The sequence below is a fragment of the Diabrotica undecimpunctata genome, chromosome 9 (assembly GCF_040954645.1).
Source record: "Diabrotica undecimpunctata isolate CICGRU chromosome 9, icDiaUnde3, whole genome shotgun sequence".
NCBI lineage: Eukaryota > Metazoa > Arthropoda > Insecta > Coleoptera > Chrysomelidae > Diabrotica > Diabrotica undecimpunctata.
The window spans coordinates 99,654,804-99,675,212 of NC_092811.1; the positions used below are offsets into that span (position 1 = coordinate 99,654,804).

General features: G+C 32.0%; 1 protein-coding gene and 1 long non-coding RNA gene across 4 annotated transcripts in view; one reads left to right on the forward strand and one right to left on the reverse strand.

Annotated features, from left to right (window-relative positions):
* The window catches only part of LOC140449804 (uncharacterized), a 33,261-nt gene that overhangs the window by 10,062 nt on the left and 2,790 nt on the right, over positions 1-20,409 (forward strand). The window contains exons 1-2 of one of the 3 annotated variants that reach the window (XR_011951890.1): positions 14,885-15,934; positions 16,131-16,305. Coding sequence is in view for 1 of the 3 variants with exons in the window: in XM_072543157.1 (XP_072399258.1) it covers positions 15,019-15,933 (915 nt within the window). In the remaining 2 variants the exon portion in view is untranslated. Of the gene's footprint in view, positions 1-14,884; positions 15,935-16,130; positions 16,306-20,409 lie in introns of those variants that run through there. The other 2 variants (XR_011951891.1, XM_072543157.1) reach the window with 2 other exon arrangements.
* On the reverse strand, positions 1,818-6,395 carry LOC140449802 (uncharacterized). The gene is made up of 2 exons (XR_011951889.1): positions 6,161-6,395; positions 1,818-2,056 (listed from the first exon to the last, which is right to left on the reverse strand). It is a non-coding gene; the product is annotated as an uncharacterized lncRNA (long non-coding RNA).

The following is a 20,409-nucleotide window of genomic DNA, read 5'->3' on the forward strand; positions in this document are numbered from 1 at the left end:
TAGGTAAAAGAGAGCAGAAAGAGAAACAGAATTAGATATATAGGTATATGGTGTATCGTTTATAAAATGTATATTTTCATATATGTATGAAAGGAGTTGAATGCAAAAAAAATTTTACACATACTCTGTAGTAAAATTCATTGTTTATTTTGTTATTAATATAAAAATACAATACAATACACTGCAACATAATTCAATTTAATAATACAATACAAATTAAAATGCAATATTCATAAGTATTTAAAAATGACAATATACATAATTTACTTAAGCATATGTTTAATTTATCATGATAATAATATTCATAAAAAAATAATAATAATATTCTTAAATATTAAATATATTTACAAAAGGAACATTTTTATTCTCGAGAAAGAAAGAGAGAGAAATATATCTTCTGTTTCTCTCTTAGCTATATCTTACATATGCAATGATTTTGGCGATTCACTCCCGTACAAATTTCCAACGTCGAACGCGCGTATAGAAGTATAACTTCTAGAAATGTTTGTGGAAGATAAAAATAAAAAACCAACAATTCGGATTATGTTGTAAATTTTCATTTTATTTTAAAATTTCGCATTTTTGCGTATATTACATATATTTAATAAGATTAACATGGGGTTTTTAAATATTTCAAAAATAAAAAAGAAAATTCGTATTGGGATTCGAACTCACATATACCAGCGTATGAACAAAAACACGCAAAAAATTTGCCTATTAGACATAACAGTAATGTATTTCAAAATTGACAGTACCGAAATAGTATATGTATTTGTTTATAAGCCAAAAAATTGTTTATAATCTTACAACACTCCTAAGGCCACCCAAATAATCCAATTTTAATTCTATAAAGTGCATTAAATAGGTGGAGTGCTTTTTTATCTGTAAAAAGATTTCTATATGGTCTAGCTTTTATTGTGTAGAGAAGATTTTAATAAATTTAGATTGCAAAATTATTATGCGAAATCTATTAAATCGATTTTAATCAAATGTGGGGGGCTGTTTTATTTTGTTGTGGTTTAAGGTTTAAGGTTTAAGGTTTTCTATGCGAATTATGAAGGTCCTAAGTGCAATCAAAGTTGTTGAAAAACATTGAATAACAAAAGGCTTGTTTCCTTCCCTTTTTTGAATTTATTGTTATTTTGCAGCAAGGGTAATAGATTAATACATTTTTAAACAGCCATATCTTATAGAAAATTCAATTATCGCTTTTTTATTTCAGTACAATTTTTTTCTTGATAAACCTATTGATCCTTGATAGACCTATTGGTCAAAGAAGAAGAGGAAGACCCAGAACAAGATTCCTAGATAACATCGATGAAGACATGAGAAATATGGAAATACGTGCTTGGCGGAGGAAGGCGATGGATACTGACGACTGGAGAAAAATTCTTGGGGAGGCTAGGACCCACACAGGGTTGTAAAGCCAAAATGATGATGATGACAATTTTTTTCTAGAATGAATCGTTTTAAAGTTACAAGCATTGAAAGTAGAAAAAAAGATGTTTTTAGCAATTTTTAAATATTTTAGTTGTTTTATTAAAATTATCACACAACTCTTTCTGTAAAAACCAGCTCCACCTCACATTCATCTCAAAACAGATCGTCCCTGATATATTGTAAATTGTATATTTATTACAACTAAAAAGCCACAATTGCTAATAACAAAGAGTAATATTAATGTAGCAGAAATTTTAAACAAAAAAAAAACTCAAAAGTATCTGTACTCAATACAACTAACCGATTGAATAAAGTAGGTTGAAAAAAAAAACAAGTTTGGACAGAATTACAGGCAGGAAGAAAGAAAGGATAAAATATTTTGTTAAAATTATTTATTCGTGACAATAATTCATGGATGTATTAATTTCTACATTTTCGTGTGATGTTTAGCGAAATACTTTTTTAGGGCTTCTTTCCTTTTTTCTTTGTTTTTCATTATATGAACAATAAAGAATAAATTATCTTCCACTAGGTCCTGCACAAAAGGGTCTACATCACCTTCCTCTTGCGCAGGATCTGCTCTTAGCACGTAAAAGATCGAACTTAATGTTAGAATCTAGAACAAAATGACAATATAAATTAATCTTTAAAATACAGAGTCTATATTGTAAAATGTATTAGGATAGGAGTATGAGGTGGATCGGGCATGTAATGCGGATGGAACAAAATGACCCAGCTAGAAAAACCCTCTTTGATAGACCCATTGGTCGGCGAAGAAGAGGAAGAACAAGGTTCCTTGATAACATCGATGAAGACATGAGAAATATGGGAATACGTGCTTGGCGGAGGAAGGCAACCCACGCAGGGTTGTAAAGCCAGAATGATGATGATAAATACAGATTTTAAATGTAAGAAATCAAAATTCGATGTCTAAAGATCTTCTTTTTATGGTACCTATATGTTCCAGATGGCGATCAGCATGGCTATCCTAATTTTGCTTGCAGCTATTTGGAATAGCCCGGTTGTACACATATTGAACCCCTTTCTCGGGTTTTGAAGCACAGATATTCTTCATCTCTCTGGTCCCCTTTTTCCAAATACCTTACCCTGAAGAATTAGTTGTAACAAGCCATATCTTTGTTTATTTCTCATAACATGGCCAAGATATTCTAAGGTCCAAAGACAGATGTTCAAAACTGGGTTTTGAACAAAGCTGGATTGAATAACAGCTTCAGAATAACAGAATAAGACTTCATACCACGTATTCCGTTTGTAACAGGTATCAGTAAATAGTATATTTGATATCTTCTGGAGTTGCTCTCGTTGGCATCGGGAGCTTCCTCGTATATATAGTCTTCTCAGTATACTATACAGTAATTAAAACAATGTGTTTGCAATTATAAAACTTTTTTCTTGGCAATATTGAATAAGAATTTTTTTTTTATCAAGATGATAGTTTCTTTAAATATCTTCAATCCGACTTTTTACGACTGTGGTATTGAAGTTACTTATAATTGGACTTATTGATTATAGTTTATAGACCTGTAGCGCATTCAGGGGGGTTTTGGGAGTTTAAACCCCCCCAGGGCATATAAAGTAAAAAGTATATAAAGAATAATAGGAAAATGTAACTTGTCTTTCACACACAATACAAAAAATCCAAAACGCTAATTTAATAATAAATTACCACTTTGTGGCACAAAATATGTAAAGCCTAATATTAGGTATATATATCGAAATGTTATCAAAAATATTATTAATTATTGTATAAATACACAAATATTAATAATTAATAATAATAATTATTGTATAAATACACAATAATTAATAATATTTTTGATTACATTTCGATATAGATACCTAATATTAGGCTCATGACAAAAGTAGACAGAACGATTCTGTTGCGAGTAGCATGCGCCTACAGAACTGTATCTGCGGCGGCCTTGTGGGCTATCACGGGTTGTGTTCCTCTGCATGTGTTAGCAGTAGAAAAGAGACATCTCTATGAGAGAAGGGAGCATTTGACAACAGCTATAAAAAAAAGAAGAAAGGGAAAGATCAATGGAAAGATGGCAAGAGGAGTGGAATAACATATAACTGTTGCCCAGCGGACCAAGATGCTGATCCCGAGACTAAGGGACTGGGTAGATTGTCTGTTTTAGGGCGTATCTTCATAGGTTCAGAAAGACAGATACAGATAAATGCCTATACTGCGAATATTCCGACATTGTTACTCACACAGTGCTGGAGTGTAATAGATGTACAGTGGAGAGAAACAGAATGTATAAGGAAATAGGTATGAACCCTGTGGCTGTAAGAGAGATGACTTACTATTTTAATGGGAATGAGCCACGATTAAAGGTTAAAATAAGTTTATTGACGTTTGAATCTCCACTTGGGAATTCCTGAATTCCCAAATTCTCTGAGAAAACTTCAGATGCAGTGTGCAGTGCAGATGCTGACAGGATATATTTGTTTCAGGGCATACCTTTACAGATTCAGAAAGGCAGAAAATAAGAAATATCGGTACTGCGAAATATCGGACACCGTCTCACACACTCTGTTGGTATGCGATAGATGGATAGCCGAGAGGAGCTTTCTTCGGGGAGAGCTAGGAGGTAGGGTGCAATTAATCACGGACCTGGTGGAGGAAATGCTTAGGTCCTCAGATCGATGGATAGTAGTTCAGTGATATGTGAAGAGAACGCTGGAGAGAAAAGAACAGAAAGGAAGCTACCCCTAGGGAGACAGGGTGCCCAGGAGCAAACAGACAGATAAGTTATTGAAACAAGGTGGGAAGGATTAGGCAGCCGCAGCAAGAAAGTGCGAGAATGCGTAAGAATTGTACGTGAGAGATCAAGTAAGTGCCGTGCCAACGTTGTACCAAAGAATATAGACGCTTATAGAAGAATTGTTCACTGTTATTTTTGAAAGTTAGCAAAAAGAGTCGAGTGGAACGCACGTGTTGCACGTGGTACCACTAAGGAGCGGTCATGTCAGCTGTGGTTCTACTATTGCTTCTAAAATATGAAAGAGTGGGGCAATAAATGCAACTTTAGATATTTTTATATGTAGAAATTTTTGCGTTTTATAAAATTTTTTAAAGAAAATAATATTATTTTAACTTTTAATAAATTAACCTTTTTAGAAAAATTATTATGATTCAAATTTTTAATTGAAATATGTACAAATATTAAGTATAAATCAGTTTAAGACTATATTGTAATAATTTCACCAATATTCATTCATTGTGAAAATTATGTTTTAGATACTACTAGTTGTTATTTTAAAACAAGATTAAATAGTACCCATACAGCGTAAAAACTTTCACATATACTATTCATTAAAAGGTACTGTTAAAGTTTATTTTGTTATTTCAAAAATAAATCAGGAATGCTTTTTGTTGTTAATAAAAAATTATGGATGAAATGGAAGTTTGGAAGTTTTGGCGAAATGGAAAATTTCATAATTTAGTAAAAACTTTCATTGAATACTTTTTTTTTAAATTGAAATTTTTTAAAAATGTTTCGTTAATTTCTGGGCAGAAAAACAGTATAATAAAAAGTTATGTGACGGTTTTTCGTTGTGTTGGAATAAACCAATTTTTAATTCAAAGTTATACAATTAAAAAAATAAATACTTTGAATATTGTAAATATCATACATTTTTAAGTTTTAAAATTAAAAATTTAACAATTTAATATATTAAAAATAAAGATTTTATTGTGAAAAAACAAAAAAAAACAGTTTGCAAATCAATGGCATCGAAATTTGTTTAGGCGTAGATGCAAAGTTACCCGTTCGTACTCCTTTCCCACTTCCCCCTAACTACATATTTCATTATGAAATTTTCATGATAGTTTTAAGCCGACGGCCACGGCACCACGCTGTGAGTTTATGCAGCCACCCTCTTAAACCGTAAACAAATCGCCCATTTGAACTGCTCTTCTATAAGCGTCTATATTCTTTGGTTGTACTCTAATCAGAGAACCCCGGTAGTTCATAGTCGAGGAGGGGTTTTTTAGCAGATATCTGGAATTGAAGTCGATGGTGTCTGAATAACCCCTGCGTGCGAACTCAGATATCATTGAGGCCACGCTGGAGGAATCCTGCATAACTGAGGTAGGAAGATTCCTTCTATGCCCGAGGTATATTTCGAACGTTGTGATCACCCTCCCCCCTCATAAAAGATGAAAAATGGTTTCGCATTGCAAATCACACCTCTAAAACTAGTAGATTTTATATTTTTGTCACCGCAAAGTAAAATACCCTGCTTTAAAAAATATAATTAAACCAAGGAAGTAGGTAAGTTTAAAAATTTTTTTTATAATTGGTCAATTAATAATTATCTATAGGATTAAATAACTCCTTGTTTTTGAATAACTGGAACTGTTAGTAATAGTAATGCATTGGTTAGTGATCAGTGTAGTAGTAACTGGGGGCTTGGAAGACTGAGATATCGTAAGCCCTGAAGAAGACATCAAATAGGATGTCGAAAGCTCGGCGCAATGATAATCGACGCGGTTCAACCCGGAAGACTGTTGAGTTTAATTTTAATATTAATTCTTGTTAAAGTTGTATAATAATATCAAAAAAGTTTGATTGCCATATATAGTATATGAGATACAAAAAAATTGGTCAAATGTGTCATTTTTTGGCATTATAGACGATAATAGTCACTTAAATAACAAAAAAAAAACGATATTGATAATGATACTTACAAATAGGAGGCTGCGGTGGGAGGCCATTATGGATTTTCTTAAAACAGACAATTTTTTTAAATATTATTTCTTTTCGCAAAATTACGTCCAGATGTGGAGGTTTTAATGATAATAGAACTAAAAACAAATAAAATAAATTAAAATAAGGTGGTATAATTATTTTTCCTATTCATTTATTTATATCCAATAATCTAATAAAATTAACTGCATTAAAAATAAAAAATATAAATGCTTAATCGAGTTTTTTATTGCGAGTGGGAATTCTGATATTAGGAAACTGCATTTTATAATTTATAGTTAGATATAAACTAAATAAAAACTTATTAGATAAGTAACTGCTTATTGAAAAAAAATTTAATACTTCCAATCAGAAAATGTCTTAATAAAATACTTGTGGAAAAGCAAGGTCCTTCATCCTGGGGTAATATAATCACAACAATGATACATAAAAAAGACCAAAGTAAGACCCTAATAATTACCGAGGCATGTCGTTAATAAGTTGTTTGTGTAAAGTGATTATGCACATTTTATATAACCGTCTCATGCCATGGTTTGAGCAATTTTCTATACTTCCAGAATGTCAGTCAGGATTTCGGCGGAATAGAGGCTGCACTGACAATGTATGCACACTCTCCTCCGTTTTACAAATGCAGCTCCAGCTTCGAAAACGTAATGTTTTTTCCATATTCGTTGACTTTAAATGCGTATTTGATAAAGTTAACTGCCCTTTACTCTGGCATAAATTGTGTAGTCGTGGAGTCAGTTCACGTGTTGTTGGTTTATTGCGGAATTTTTACGCGAAAGCCATTATACGTATCCGAACTAATGATTCTACACATTGTCATTTTTCGTGCAATCAGGAGTTCTCCAGGTTTATTCTCAATGTTTCTGTCTTAAGTATTACTTCAAAGACAAAGGCTGCCGCAGCATCCCCATAGATGGAAATACTGAGGTATTAATGTTGTTGTATGCAGATGGCATTGTTATCCTCGTAGACTTGGATCTAAGTTTCATAAATAAACTCAATAATTTGCATAGTTATGCTAACTTGAATAAACTAGAAGATAAAACACACACAAAACTAAAATTATGCGTTTTTCCAAGCAGGGACATAAGTATCTTCTTCTTCCTATGCCGTCCCCATTAACGGAGGTTGGCGACCACATTTTTAAAGGCTTCTCTATCTTTTGCAACGTGGAATAATTCGTCTACAGTCATGTTTGTCCAGTCTCGAATATTTCGCAGTCATGACTTCCTCTTTCTACCTATTCCCTTTTTGCCATCGACTCTACCCTGCATGATGACCTGACATAAGTATATAGGTTCAGAATTTTTGTTTAAAAATCATACAATCCATGTCACTAAAAAGTTCACCTATCTCAGTGTTGGTTCCACCTCTTCTAGTCTATTTCGAGAAATGGCAGTCTCGTACCGTCCAAAACAAAACTTGCCATCGTTTCTGTTTTACCACTTCTTATAAGAGGTAAAATCCGTTCTTGGATCTTCATAGTTCATCTTTTTAAATCGCTAGTTTAAACTATTGCTCCTAAATATATACCAGTTTGAGGACTCCGGTATTATGACAATGTGGAGAAAATCCAAATCCACTTTTTTAAAAGAATTTTACCTTTGGACGCATCAGACTACGTTGTTAGATTAGAAACTGGCCGTGTTAAAATTGTATACAATGTATTTAAATGGTGCTTGAACTGGTTACAGAAAATTCTAAAAATGAATAATAATCGACTTCCTAAGATTTGCTTTCTACATCAATGATTTCTACAGAAAAATATAATTGGGATCTATAAATTAAAAACTTATTTGTGTTAACACGTTCCTTGGGGCTACAACAGGGCCTTTTGCATTTCTGTAGGTAGGTAACTAGAGGTATCAATTCTCTAAGTTTGCTCTTGGTTTTCCGACTAACGACTGTTTGTATCTATAGTGTGTCTATAGCTTTAGATTTTGTAATCATTGTATCTATAGAATCAGTACATAAAATTCTGCAAATGCTCATTATGTTATTAGTAACCGTGTAAAGATTAGTAACTCCCAGATTTCAGTACCTATTTCCCCTATTTTCTAAAGTCGCTAATCGTTAAGCTTGATAATACCTGAATAATTACAGTGCTTCTCCTAAATATGATTTGGGTTCTTGTTCTTATACATCTCGTTCTGTCGTTCTCGTTTGGTTAGTTTATATTTGAATGGCGTAGGATGTGCATATTGAAGTGCAAGAATGAATAAAAATGAGGATATTTTACCAAGTGGCTCAAATTCAAATAAAAAAAAATTAAGTAGATATGAAAAAAAAATTATCAGATGAAGAAGTTTTGAGATTATTAGAAGCAAGCAATGACGAATTTAATGACTTTTTTTATTCACGGTGAGTATTTACTAGAATCTGCTTATACCTGCAGCACTTATTGAAGTTACGGAAGATAATGTGTATTACAAAATTAGATGCATTTATTAATAGGTATTTTAATAAAAACATATTTAATTGTAGCCTAAGCTGCTCGTTGCCCACTTTGCCCACCCTTCCCCTAAACAAAGTAAATATTCTGATCTGATGTTAAAATGATGAAGTAAATATTCCGTTACCTGCTGACCGGGCATTCCCCCGTTCTCCCCTCTGTACTTAACATTAAGAATTTTTTGCAATTTTCTTCGCATAATAACTTTTTCGTTAAAAATTAAAATAAACTCTTCAAAATAAACCACCAGAATTTATTTTCAAAAAAAAATTAGATAATTCCAAAATATTCGATATTTGTGTGATAAGTGTACAATATTACTTTTATATTTTCTGTAAAAACAATAAGAAATAGTTTGAATAATATTTATTTTAAATTTGCAATTTTTTTCTCAACTACTTACCTACCCAATTTTTGACCTGGCAACCCCGATGAAGTTATTATTTAGTAAGTCCCTTCAGTCCGGCAATTGTGCATAAGATCCAATAGCCAAGCTTCCCGCTTCCAAAGAGTCGTTTCGTAGTTGTACCAGAGAACAACCGAACACAGAGAAGCGACAGTCCTTTGAAGTTACGTGGCCAAGCCGCCAATGACAGCTAACAGCCAGAAAATTAATAGTCAGTGGGCATATCACACAATATAAATTCTTAAGAGCGTAGGCGCAAAATTTCGGGCCAATGTTTTTTAAATGCATTCATTTTTTTCGAATCCTGAAAAAACTAATAAGTATTTTTGAAAAATTTAAACGCAGAATGAAAGACTACATTATTACTGAGGGCCGAAAGTCCCTGAAAACTTCTATAATGTTTATTTTAATAAGTTACAGGGGTGAAAAAAAAAGAGAAAATTTAGTGTGATTTTTAATTTCAAATATCTCATTCAAAAAAAAATTTTGTTTATTCTAAGGGACTTTCGGCCCTCGGTAATAATGTAATCTTTCATTCTGTGTTTAAATTTTTCAAAAATATTTGTTAGTTTTCTCAGGATTCGAAAAAAATGATTGTATTTAAAAAGCATTGGCCGGAAATTTTGCGCCTACGCTCTTAAGCGAAACAAAGAAATTACTAAAAATCTTAAAATTACAACAGAACAAGACTTCAAAATTGCAAAAACATGGTTGCAAATAAACAAACTTACATTAAATTGAATAAACTAAATAGGTACTCATCTACTTTTTGCTATATACAAAAGTTGTCTGCCAATTTTTAATTCGTTAAATATAAATAACAAAGATCATTGAAGGTACTGCGTCATGCGCCAATATTTTTCTTCTATTTCCTTTTACAATAACATTATCTTCAAAATGCAGTTCACAAATCCTATAATTATTATAAAGTGAATCCATTTTGAATAACAAATCTTCTCGTCTGCAAGCTTCTATCCACACTTTGGCACTACAAATTTTTAACAGAACATAATTTAAACAAAGAACTTTTTCTGTATTTATAAATAATACTTTATTACTTACAACTATAAGAGTATTAGTATATTCTAAGTATATTGTATGTAATGAAAAATTTAACTTTTGTCAATATCTAATCTTAATAAATTTACAGTTTTCTCCTGATTAAGTCACAAAAATGTCACTAAATATTGAGATATGCAACAAATAAAGTTTTAATATTTTTTATCTGTAATTCCCATTTAAAACTCCTAAATATTTTATGTACTTCGATCCATATATTTGATCTTTTCTATTTATATTTAACGAATTAAAAATTGGCAGAAAACTTTTGTATATAGCAAAAAGTAGATGAGTACCTATTTAGTTTTTTCATAATTTAATGTAAGTTTGTTTATTTGCAACCATGTTTTTGCAATTTTGAAGTCTTGTTCTGTTGTAATTTTAAGATTTTCCCAATTATCGGTCTAATTATGTTTCCAACAATTTTTAGTTTGAGCATTTTAGTAATTTCTTTGTTTCGTTTAAGAGCTTAGGCGCAAAATTTCGGGCCAATGCTTTTTAACATTTTTTTGGAATCCTGTGAAAACTAAAAAATATTTTTGAAAAATTTAAACACAGAATAACAGATTACACATTAAAAATCACACTAAATTTTCACTTTTTATTTTCACCCCTGTAACTTATTAAAATAAACATTATAGAAGTTTTCGAGCACTTTTGGCCCTCAGTAATAATGTGGTCTTTCATTCTGCGTTTAAATTTTTCAAAAATACTTATTAGTTATTTCAGGATTCGAAAAAAATGAATACATTTAAAAAACATTTGCCCGAAATTTTGCGCCTACGCTCTTAAATCAAAAATATTCTCGTGGATAAAACCCTCTTTATATTTTTATTTCCTAAAAATACTATATTCGTATTGTTGCCTTCGAGCGCGCTGACACCCGGCAACCATCTGTTGATTTTTTGACCTGAGCCTTCGGAGACTTGCGTTTGTCAATAAAAGAAATAGCACTGACACCAAATTTAATGTTTTCATTTTGAACTATCCCTTGGCAGACCAAAGTTTATTTTTTATAGCTCGGACAGACACGTCGGCGTCGGCTTACTGTTCGAAAGTCAAACCAATACTATTATGTAATAACTAATAATAATTACAAAGCAATAGTAATTACCTGTTATTATTCTTAGGAAATCTAAATAAACTTATTCCTTTTCCTGTCACAGATGAACATCCGCGAATCGCACAAATATATCCAGACATTTTAAATATAAATTAAACTTTTAACTATAAACTATAACTATAAACTTATATATTTAACTATAAACTATAACTGTAACCTTTTAACTATAAATAAATTATATAAATGGTCAAATGCACTTGTTGTGACGAGTATTTACCATAGACGCCTACGGACTATCGAAAACAACCAGAATTAAAGAATAAGCACGTGTTTTTGACAGTTATACAACCAGAATCGGGCATGCGTATACAAAAATGGTACACGCTTTTGGACCGTTCTGTCGCTTCTATGTGTTCGGTTTTTCTATGGTTGTACGTTTCCGATTTCAACCGAACTTCATTATTCATCTCACAGACAGCTGTCAAGCTATAAAATATCCGTCGAGCAAAACGATGAAAATATCTAAGAATTGCCGTTTCGATAAAAATGTAAAATTTTACCCAATCTGAGTACATTTCAATTCTTCATTTTTACAGTCAAGATCAAAATTATATTTTATGAGAAATCATCAAAATTGCATAGATTTATTCTAAATTAAAAAACTAAATGTTTCTGGAATCCAGATCATGAAATTAAATATATTATTTTATAAAATTTTATTCTTACACTTTTTTTTTAAAATGCATTCATTTAAATCTAAAAAATTACTCTTATAATATATTATACTAAACCAGTATCTTTTAAAAAGTGGTTCATATAACATGAAAAACCAAAATGAGTACACAAATTAGCTTTTCACTGATTCTAAATGGAAATATACTAAATATAAAAAAAATCGTGTTTTTTTTTATTTAGAGTGAAAAATCTTAATATAATAGTAATATGATCACAATACTGTCAATGGGACTTTTGTAGGGAATCAAAAACAAACAATTTTTTTATATAAAAGTTTATCGGGTGAAAACAACCTCTAAAATCGACAATTTTTGTTTAATATATATAACTTGGGCCCTTTTAAAGCTGTAAAGCTTTATTCTCTCTTGATAATGTTGATTTATACTATATTGTTTAAAAGAGGCGCAAGATGGACACTGTCCGATGAATAGTTATTACAAAATCCAAGTTTGAATATTTTGCACCTATATTTTAGACCTGGAGGGCCTAAGATCCATTGAACGTGCGATATCGCGGTTAGAGCGAAGGATTGGAAAAAACATACCTCGAACATTATGTCTCCTTTTGTTTCCCATAACGGTAGTGTATGGACCCATATTTATTTAATTCTTTTGAAATTTGTTTTAGAGCTCATTCTTTGTATTTTGTATGTACCCCTTACATTTCAAGTTCCGATCTTTAACTTCCTCTGGTAATTTTTTCCTTCTATAATATCACATATTCTGTAATAAAACATACTAAAAATTATTCTGTCCCCTTCCCATAACCGTGATTATGTCATGCGCTCTGAATATACCTACTTTTGAGTATTTCTTCATTAAATCTATAACATTCAAATACACAATGCTTGGTTGGGACAATAACTCCACAGACCGCACAGTTATTGCGGTGCTTTGCCTACTCTTTCGAGACTCTGAACGATCCATAACCCTTTAGGAATTGTGTAAAGAAAGAAAGAAGTAGTTCGTGCTCTTGTAATTGCAATTGATCCACTGCTATAGATTCATTTTCCCATTCTTCTTGCACATTCTTATTGTTTCCCTTCTTTCTCTTCCTGGCAGTTCTTGCCGTATGTTCTCGATCTCTCTTTTGCCTGCATGTGTATTGGAGGTACTCCCTTATGACCTGTAGAGCTACAGTCGAGGCCGTCCGGTATGAGTGGACAACTTCCATGAAGATTCTCAATTTCCTGCTCTAGGTCCTTCTGTTAGGCATAATTCTCGCTAGTTCCGCAAGTTTTGATCAGCCTTATTGGCGACATATTTCATATGTTCACCAAATATTTGCTCACAATCAAGCATGACGCCCAAATATTTCACCTTTTTTACTGAAAATATTATTTCTTCTTACAGCATGAACCCTGTCTCTCGGCTTTTAAATACGATGGCTTCTGTCTTTTGTGAAGATAATTTTAAATCTCTTTTTTCTAACCAAACTTTAATTCTGTGTAGTGCAGTATTTGCCGAGTTTATAATTATAATAAGTCAATTATTATTGTGTTCTACAAGTACTTACAAGTCGTCTGCATATGCCACGGCCTGTATTCTCTCTTCAAGATCTTCTGCTAGAATGTTGTTATATAAGATATTTCACAACAGCGGTCCTAGAACCGAGCCCTATAGCACACCCGCCGATGTCTCCATTAGATTGCCCTTTGCTGTGTTTATTTGTCTTTTTGTGAAGTATTTCCTCACTAAATTTTATAAGTATCTATGGGAATAGTTCCAAATTCCTTAATAGGTATATTTATCTACGTCCTATATGATTAATGGTTTTTCCGACATATTTGATTTTACTTGTAATCCTGTTTTATTTGCAATTTTCAGTGAGAGTCCTTTTATTTTATTTATTTCCCCTTTAATTTGTATTTTGAGATCCCCTTTAGCCGTTTCTTTCAGTGTTTTAATTTGAACCTCACAATTTGGAACATCTAGGTACCTTTTTTTTCTAACTTCTTGCACCAATTGTGCATACTTCCCCATTCTTCTTTCTTTTCTAAATTTAGGTTGTTTTTTAGGTTATTCTGACCCCACGGATTCCTCAATATGCATTCTAACGCTTTCCTATAGTTTTCCCATTCTGTTTCTTTGTTTCCTTTATTTTTGATTTTCTTTATCGCTTCTTTTCACCGAAAGGGCGTTATTTTATTTATACGTTAGCTTAAATATTTAATTTAAATGTTAGGATAGATATCGCTTATTAGAATAACAGTTTTCTAGTTTATTTTTTATTTAGTTAATGTGTGAAGAAGGATTTCATAAGGTATATTTAATATACACTAGCGGACCAACTCGACATCGAGTTTTTTAAATGAAATTTTTATTTTGCGAGAAAAATATACAATATATACAATGACCAGAAGTAAAAATATTTTTATCAATAACTCAAAAACTATAAATGATAATTTCGTGAACTTACATTTTTGAACTCTACGTTGAATTCTCTATTGATTTGACTAATAAAAACGAAACCGGAAGTCGACCTCAAAACCGGAATGCAATTTTTAGATCATCAAATGTCGACATGGATATCATTTAGCAGTTAATTTTGCATGCTGATCACGAATCCGGTGTCAGATTTGCTCTATCTTGACGTTTTATGCGCGTTTCGGGTCACTTCCGGTGTCGGATCGCAACCGGAAGTACATATTTAGATTCGTCTCGACGACACCTTTCGATCCATATATACATTGTGGGGTCTAAAACTTAAAGTAAATTTTAACTTCCGGTCATCTCAAAACCGGAAGTGAATTTTTGTACCAAAAGTATATCTTGACAATCTCATACGTAATACTAATAATATTCAGAAAAAATATTTTAATTATCTAATATGGTTTTTGAGTAAAGTGGTGGACAAGAAAAGGGCTTAGCGTTTTCGTATATAAGATACACTTTTTCTACAAACTCATAAACTTGGCAACTGTGTTTAATTTGTTAGTGTGTTGCTTACTGTTGACACACGTGACACGATAGTTGTCTGAGTGTTATGTGTGGTTATGTTATGTTTGTTTTTGTTGTGTGTTGTACATATTATCAAATCTATATTCTTTGATATTATGGTGACTAGGGTGAAGTGAATTATTCAACCATTTTGGCGCTACTTTTGGTAGAAAAAAAAAATGGCGTGCAATTCATGTTCAGTTAAATTCGTTGAAAGTATCATATTAAGCGCTAAGAAGGAGAATATGCTTGAATTTTTGTACAAGCATGGTGTTATGAAGCCAACTATTACATGCCAATGGTGCGGCAATAAGTTGAACGTAAACTCTGAGGGTAAATTCAGGTGCAACAAGCTTGTCCCAAGGATCAAAAACAAACCAAGGAGTTGTGGATTTCGTCTCTCGCAGAGGAAGGGAACATTTTTGGAAAATTGTAAATTGCCTATAGAAAAACTATTTGTTCTAGTATCCATTTTGTTGCAATTGAGACCACCTCGGTATGAATTTGTAAAGTGCGAGCTCGAAATTTCTTCGAGATCGATGGTGACATGGTTCTCGTTTTGCAGAGAAGTCTTTCAGGATTTCGTGATCAAAAACTCTGTAAAATTGGGAGGTTCTAATACCTTAGTTGAAATTCATGAAGCAAAATTCGGAAGGATAAAGTTTAATAGGGATAGTCGTGTGAAGAAGCAATGGTTTGGTGGATTTGACAGAAATTCAAACAATTGCTTCCTAGTACCAGTGGAATCCAAAGATGCCGATAGCTTGCTTGAAATAGTCAAAGAATGGATTCTTCCAGGGACAAACATTTCTAGTCACTGTTGGAAAGCATACAAATGTATGGGCCATGAAGGATTTATACGAGAGACCATGGATCATTCCAAGCATTTTGATGATCCGGATGACACAGACATCTACACTCACAATTTGGATCGAATATGGAGGGAAGTTCGGACCACAGTTCCAATGCAAGGGCAAGACTACTTTGTTGATCACCTTGCTGAGTTTTATTTCAAACGGAGATTCCCTGATCGATTTCAGAGACTCCATGCATTTTTCACTGCAGCTGCGTCTTTCTGTCCACCAGCATATTAAGGTAATAGGTTAACCACACATTGTACTATATTCAGTACATTGACATCCTTATACTACAGAACAATTTTACATTTTTGTTCTGTTAGATTTTCATTACATTTAGCCATGATTTAAATATGACAAATATGCATGTAGAAAAAATTTTGATATTTTTGGATCATTTATAAAAAATATCATTGATTATTTCTAAATTGCAGTTTATTCTCATTTAATTGCTTCAAAAGAAGTTGAACATCTAAAACATAATATGTATTCCGGCATTACTACAGCATAGGAGACTAGTTAACCCAAACAACAATGGCATACTAGAAATGACTACAAAAATAGAAAAAGGGCTATTTTCCATTTACAGAAGCACAACTGATTATTCAGGTGAGTCAATGTTGTTCTTTATTCCAAAGTTTAAGCATTTCTTGCATGTTTTGGTATCAAATTCAATCCATCTTTTATGGGTTATCCCACACTGTTTCCTTTCAGTATTTCACTTTTATTACCACTTTTCAACTATTCTGTTTATATGTTGTTTGAATTTTATTCTGTATTATTTCGATATTGATCTAGTAGTTATTCTTACCTCACATCCTCATCTCTCTACCTATAAGTCTTGTATTGTCTTCCACACTACTGAGAAATCTCATTTTACCAGCTTGGGTTTGGAGTCTAGAATTAATCCGTTGCATATAAGTAGATGTAGTTATCTACTATAAAAATTTTTGTCATTATTTTTTCATTTCTTATCTTTATCTTCAACACTATGTGAATTGTTTCACATATATACTGAAATCTGTTAATTTTGTGTGATCAGTGTACCTATCTTTCTTGAAATATGTAGCTTAGGTAATTGAAATAACTGGTTCGTTGTAGTGAATGCTCTTCAATTACTATTTTTGTTCTTATGGGATATTTTCCTTCAAACTCAATAACTTTCATGTTTTATCCAGGCTTTTATGTTAAAGTTCTTACAGTTTGTACATAGCCTCCTTATAGCTCACTTTCAGAATTTTGGATTTTCATCTAATCATTAGCAAAAGGGTTTGTTTTTATTTGTCTATGAGGGATTGGTAGACTTAACTATATTGGTTTATGTCACTCTTTTATAATGCTATTAATACATAGTAAACAATGTTGGTGACATTATACATCCTTGTTTTAGTTCTTGGTTTTTTTTTTATTGGTGTTGTTTTGTTTGACTGCATTTTAAATATTTTTAATAATGTGGAAACACTCAAATGTTTTCCTATAATTACAGTCTGATCTGTAATATCAATAAGCAATTTTGTTCTGACCTAACTTTGTACAATTCTTAAGTCCTACCCAATACCTAATGTACCTTAGAGTCTAATTTCTACACCATTGGTAAACTGTTGCACAAAAACTCAAAATACTCTGCATTTAACTTTCAGTCACTGTCTTCACTGTGTTCAGTCTTCTTTTCAGATGGGTATTATCGATTAGGATGTATAGCATCTAATCAGAAGATCAAAAAAGCTGGTGAAGAACCATTTTATAATGTGAATGGATATAGTGCAGTGTAGGTCTGTAGAGACAAGGAAGTTGAGGTGTAGGGATGTTTATTAAGGACTATTTGGATTATTCTGAAGTCTATAGATATAACACAAAATGTTCAATATTTTTCTTACATAGTGGTAGACATTTGATAGTGGTAGGGGTATGCAGACCTCACGATTTCTATCACACTGATCTTTTGGGAGTAGTAGATATGTCCTTAAACATGTATGAACAAAATGATACCGATCTGGATATTTGGTGTCAAGTCAAAACAATCAGTTCCAATGGTTTTACAATATTGAATAAAACTGTTCTGACGAACTGTGTGCACTCACCTACCTGCATTGATTATATAATGACCAACACCTTAAATTAGGATACTAAACGTTATATAGTCGATTGGGGGTTTAGGTGATCACCAAATTAATTTACCATTTAATAGAAACCAAGGCTCATTAAGAGCTTTAGAGTTATAAAAAACAAGTTTCTTATGAATGCTCCTTATTTAAATTACTATCTTTTTGTCCTTTGTTTATTTTAATTTTCTTTGTCTTTTAACATTTCTTTCTTTCACTATTAAACTATTTATCTCATACTTTTTTTATCTTTTGTCTGTAAGATAATTCTATTAAGTCAGTAGTCACTTAATGCTTTACTTTCCACCCTCTGACTATAACCTAATGCTTAGTTTTTTATTTCTTTTATATTGCAATAGATCTTTGTTTGTTTGAATATTTGGAAACTATTGTAGTTTGATCAACTTACTTTTACTTTAAAAATTGTTCCTTTAATTATCTTCTGCTTGAACCCAAATCAGCATTTTTAGACATGAAAAAATAAAGTTGAGATTGTATTATCTGAATTTGTAACTATCAATAACAACAAAAGCATGACAATGAGGATTGTTAATAAACTCACTAACTGTAACCATGCTGGCGAAGATGGTGGATTCAACATAGCATCAAAGCTGCTCTTACTAATACCAACTCTGAAAGAACTATAATAATCATTGGAAATCAGGTGCTTTATCAGAATATCATGAATCTTCAGATTGTGTTTCTTAATTATATATACTTTGACATTGCATTTGCTTCATCATTTTCAATGCAACAGGTAGTTCCGCAGGGTTTGCCTCTGTCTCCTCTATAGTATAACCTCTACTGCAGTGACATGTGAAAAATTACAATGAATGGCTCATTACAGTCATCTTTATTTGCTGATGTTTGGAAAGAGAGTTTTGTTTTACTGACATTCAAATGTTGTCGGAAAGTACTTAAACATTGAAAATTATTGAAGTTTATGCATTAAGTCTGCAATAAATACATAAATTGTTAGATAGTTTGATAGCTAAACCGCTATCTCAGTTGTGCAGTGGACTTATCTCAGGATGGTTTTTGTGTAAAAGAATCTACAGCTACTAATTTAGTTTGCTATCAGTCTAAGCTTATAAAACAAATCGAGGGTCGAAAACAGGTAGATGTTATATATACTGATTTTGATCGTGTTGATCATCAAATTCTTGCAAATTTACTTTCAGTTGGATATCATGTTCAGTTTGTTGAATGGATCAAAAATTTGTTGTCAGGACATAGTCAGAGAGTTAAGATTTCTTGTAATTGAGTCAATAATGGTCACCTCAGATGTTCCTCAGGGAGGACACACAACATCACCTATGTTTGCAACATATTTGTTAATAATATTGTGAGATGTTTTTTAAGTAGTCAGTGTTTAATGTTTGCTGATGACTTGAAGTTTTGGAGGGTTGTTGAAGATTTTAGAGATCAATTGTCTTTACAAGCTGATCTTGATCGTTTGTACAATGGTGTCTCCATTTAAATGTTAATAAGTGTTGTTATATTAGTTTTACTAGAAAGGTGAACAGTATTGGTACAACTTATTACATTGATGAGCAATCTTTTAAGTATGTATCTTCGATTAAAGACATAGGAAAAACTTTAGATGAAATTGTTTCCTTGTTGGAGCATATCAATTTAATATCCATAAATGCTTCTAAATTACTTTGGTTTGCCACAAGAAATTGTAAGTATGTCTCTGTTAATGCAACTAAATTAGTTAATTGTTGCCTTGTAAGATCCATCTTGAAATATCAATATACTTTTAATGACATATTGACACATTAGAGGCCATTCAACGTAGGTTTTGAGACACTGTGTATTTAGAACTCATAATATTGTTGTTAATCATGTTTTTACTAATATCAAGCAACTACTAGGATTACCACCACATATTAGACAGGATATTTCAGGTGCTGCTTTTATTTTTAAAATTATAGTCATATTGATTGCTCTTACCTTCTGAATGAAATCAGATTTACTTTACTTTACTTAATCAGTAGAACCCATTTGTACCTTTCGGTGTTGGGCCGTTTACAATACAATTCATTAAATTACAACATTTGACAGTCTTCTGAGGTGTCCTAGCTCTTAACGAACTTTCTCCATTCCTTCCTATTGGATGCCATCTGTGTTGCTTCCTGCCAAGTCTTACCCTTACTCTGCAGTATCTGCGAGATGTCACTGTTCCATTTTTAATGGGTCTTCCTCTTCTGTTCTTCCCTATTGGTTTGGCGTCCCACACTCTTTTTACTTGTCTATTATTGTCCATCCAGGTTAGATGTCCGAACCATGCCAATTTTTTCTCTTTGATTGACTCGAGTATCGGTTTGATTTTGAGTCTTTCTCTTATTTCTTCATTTCTGATTCTATCAGTTCTTTTTACTCCTATCGTTCTTCTGAGGTATTTCATCTCTGCTGCCTGAATTCTGCTCTGATGTCTTTTGTTTAATATCCAATTTTCTGCTCCATATGTCACTGTAGGTCTATATATTGTTTTGTATATTGTCATCTTGGTCTTTGTTGATATTTCTTTGTTATTAAGGAATCCTCTATTTAGTGCTTGGAATAGTTTTCCTGTGTTTTCCATTCTGTTGTTAAGATCATCCTCGAT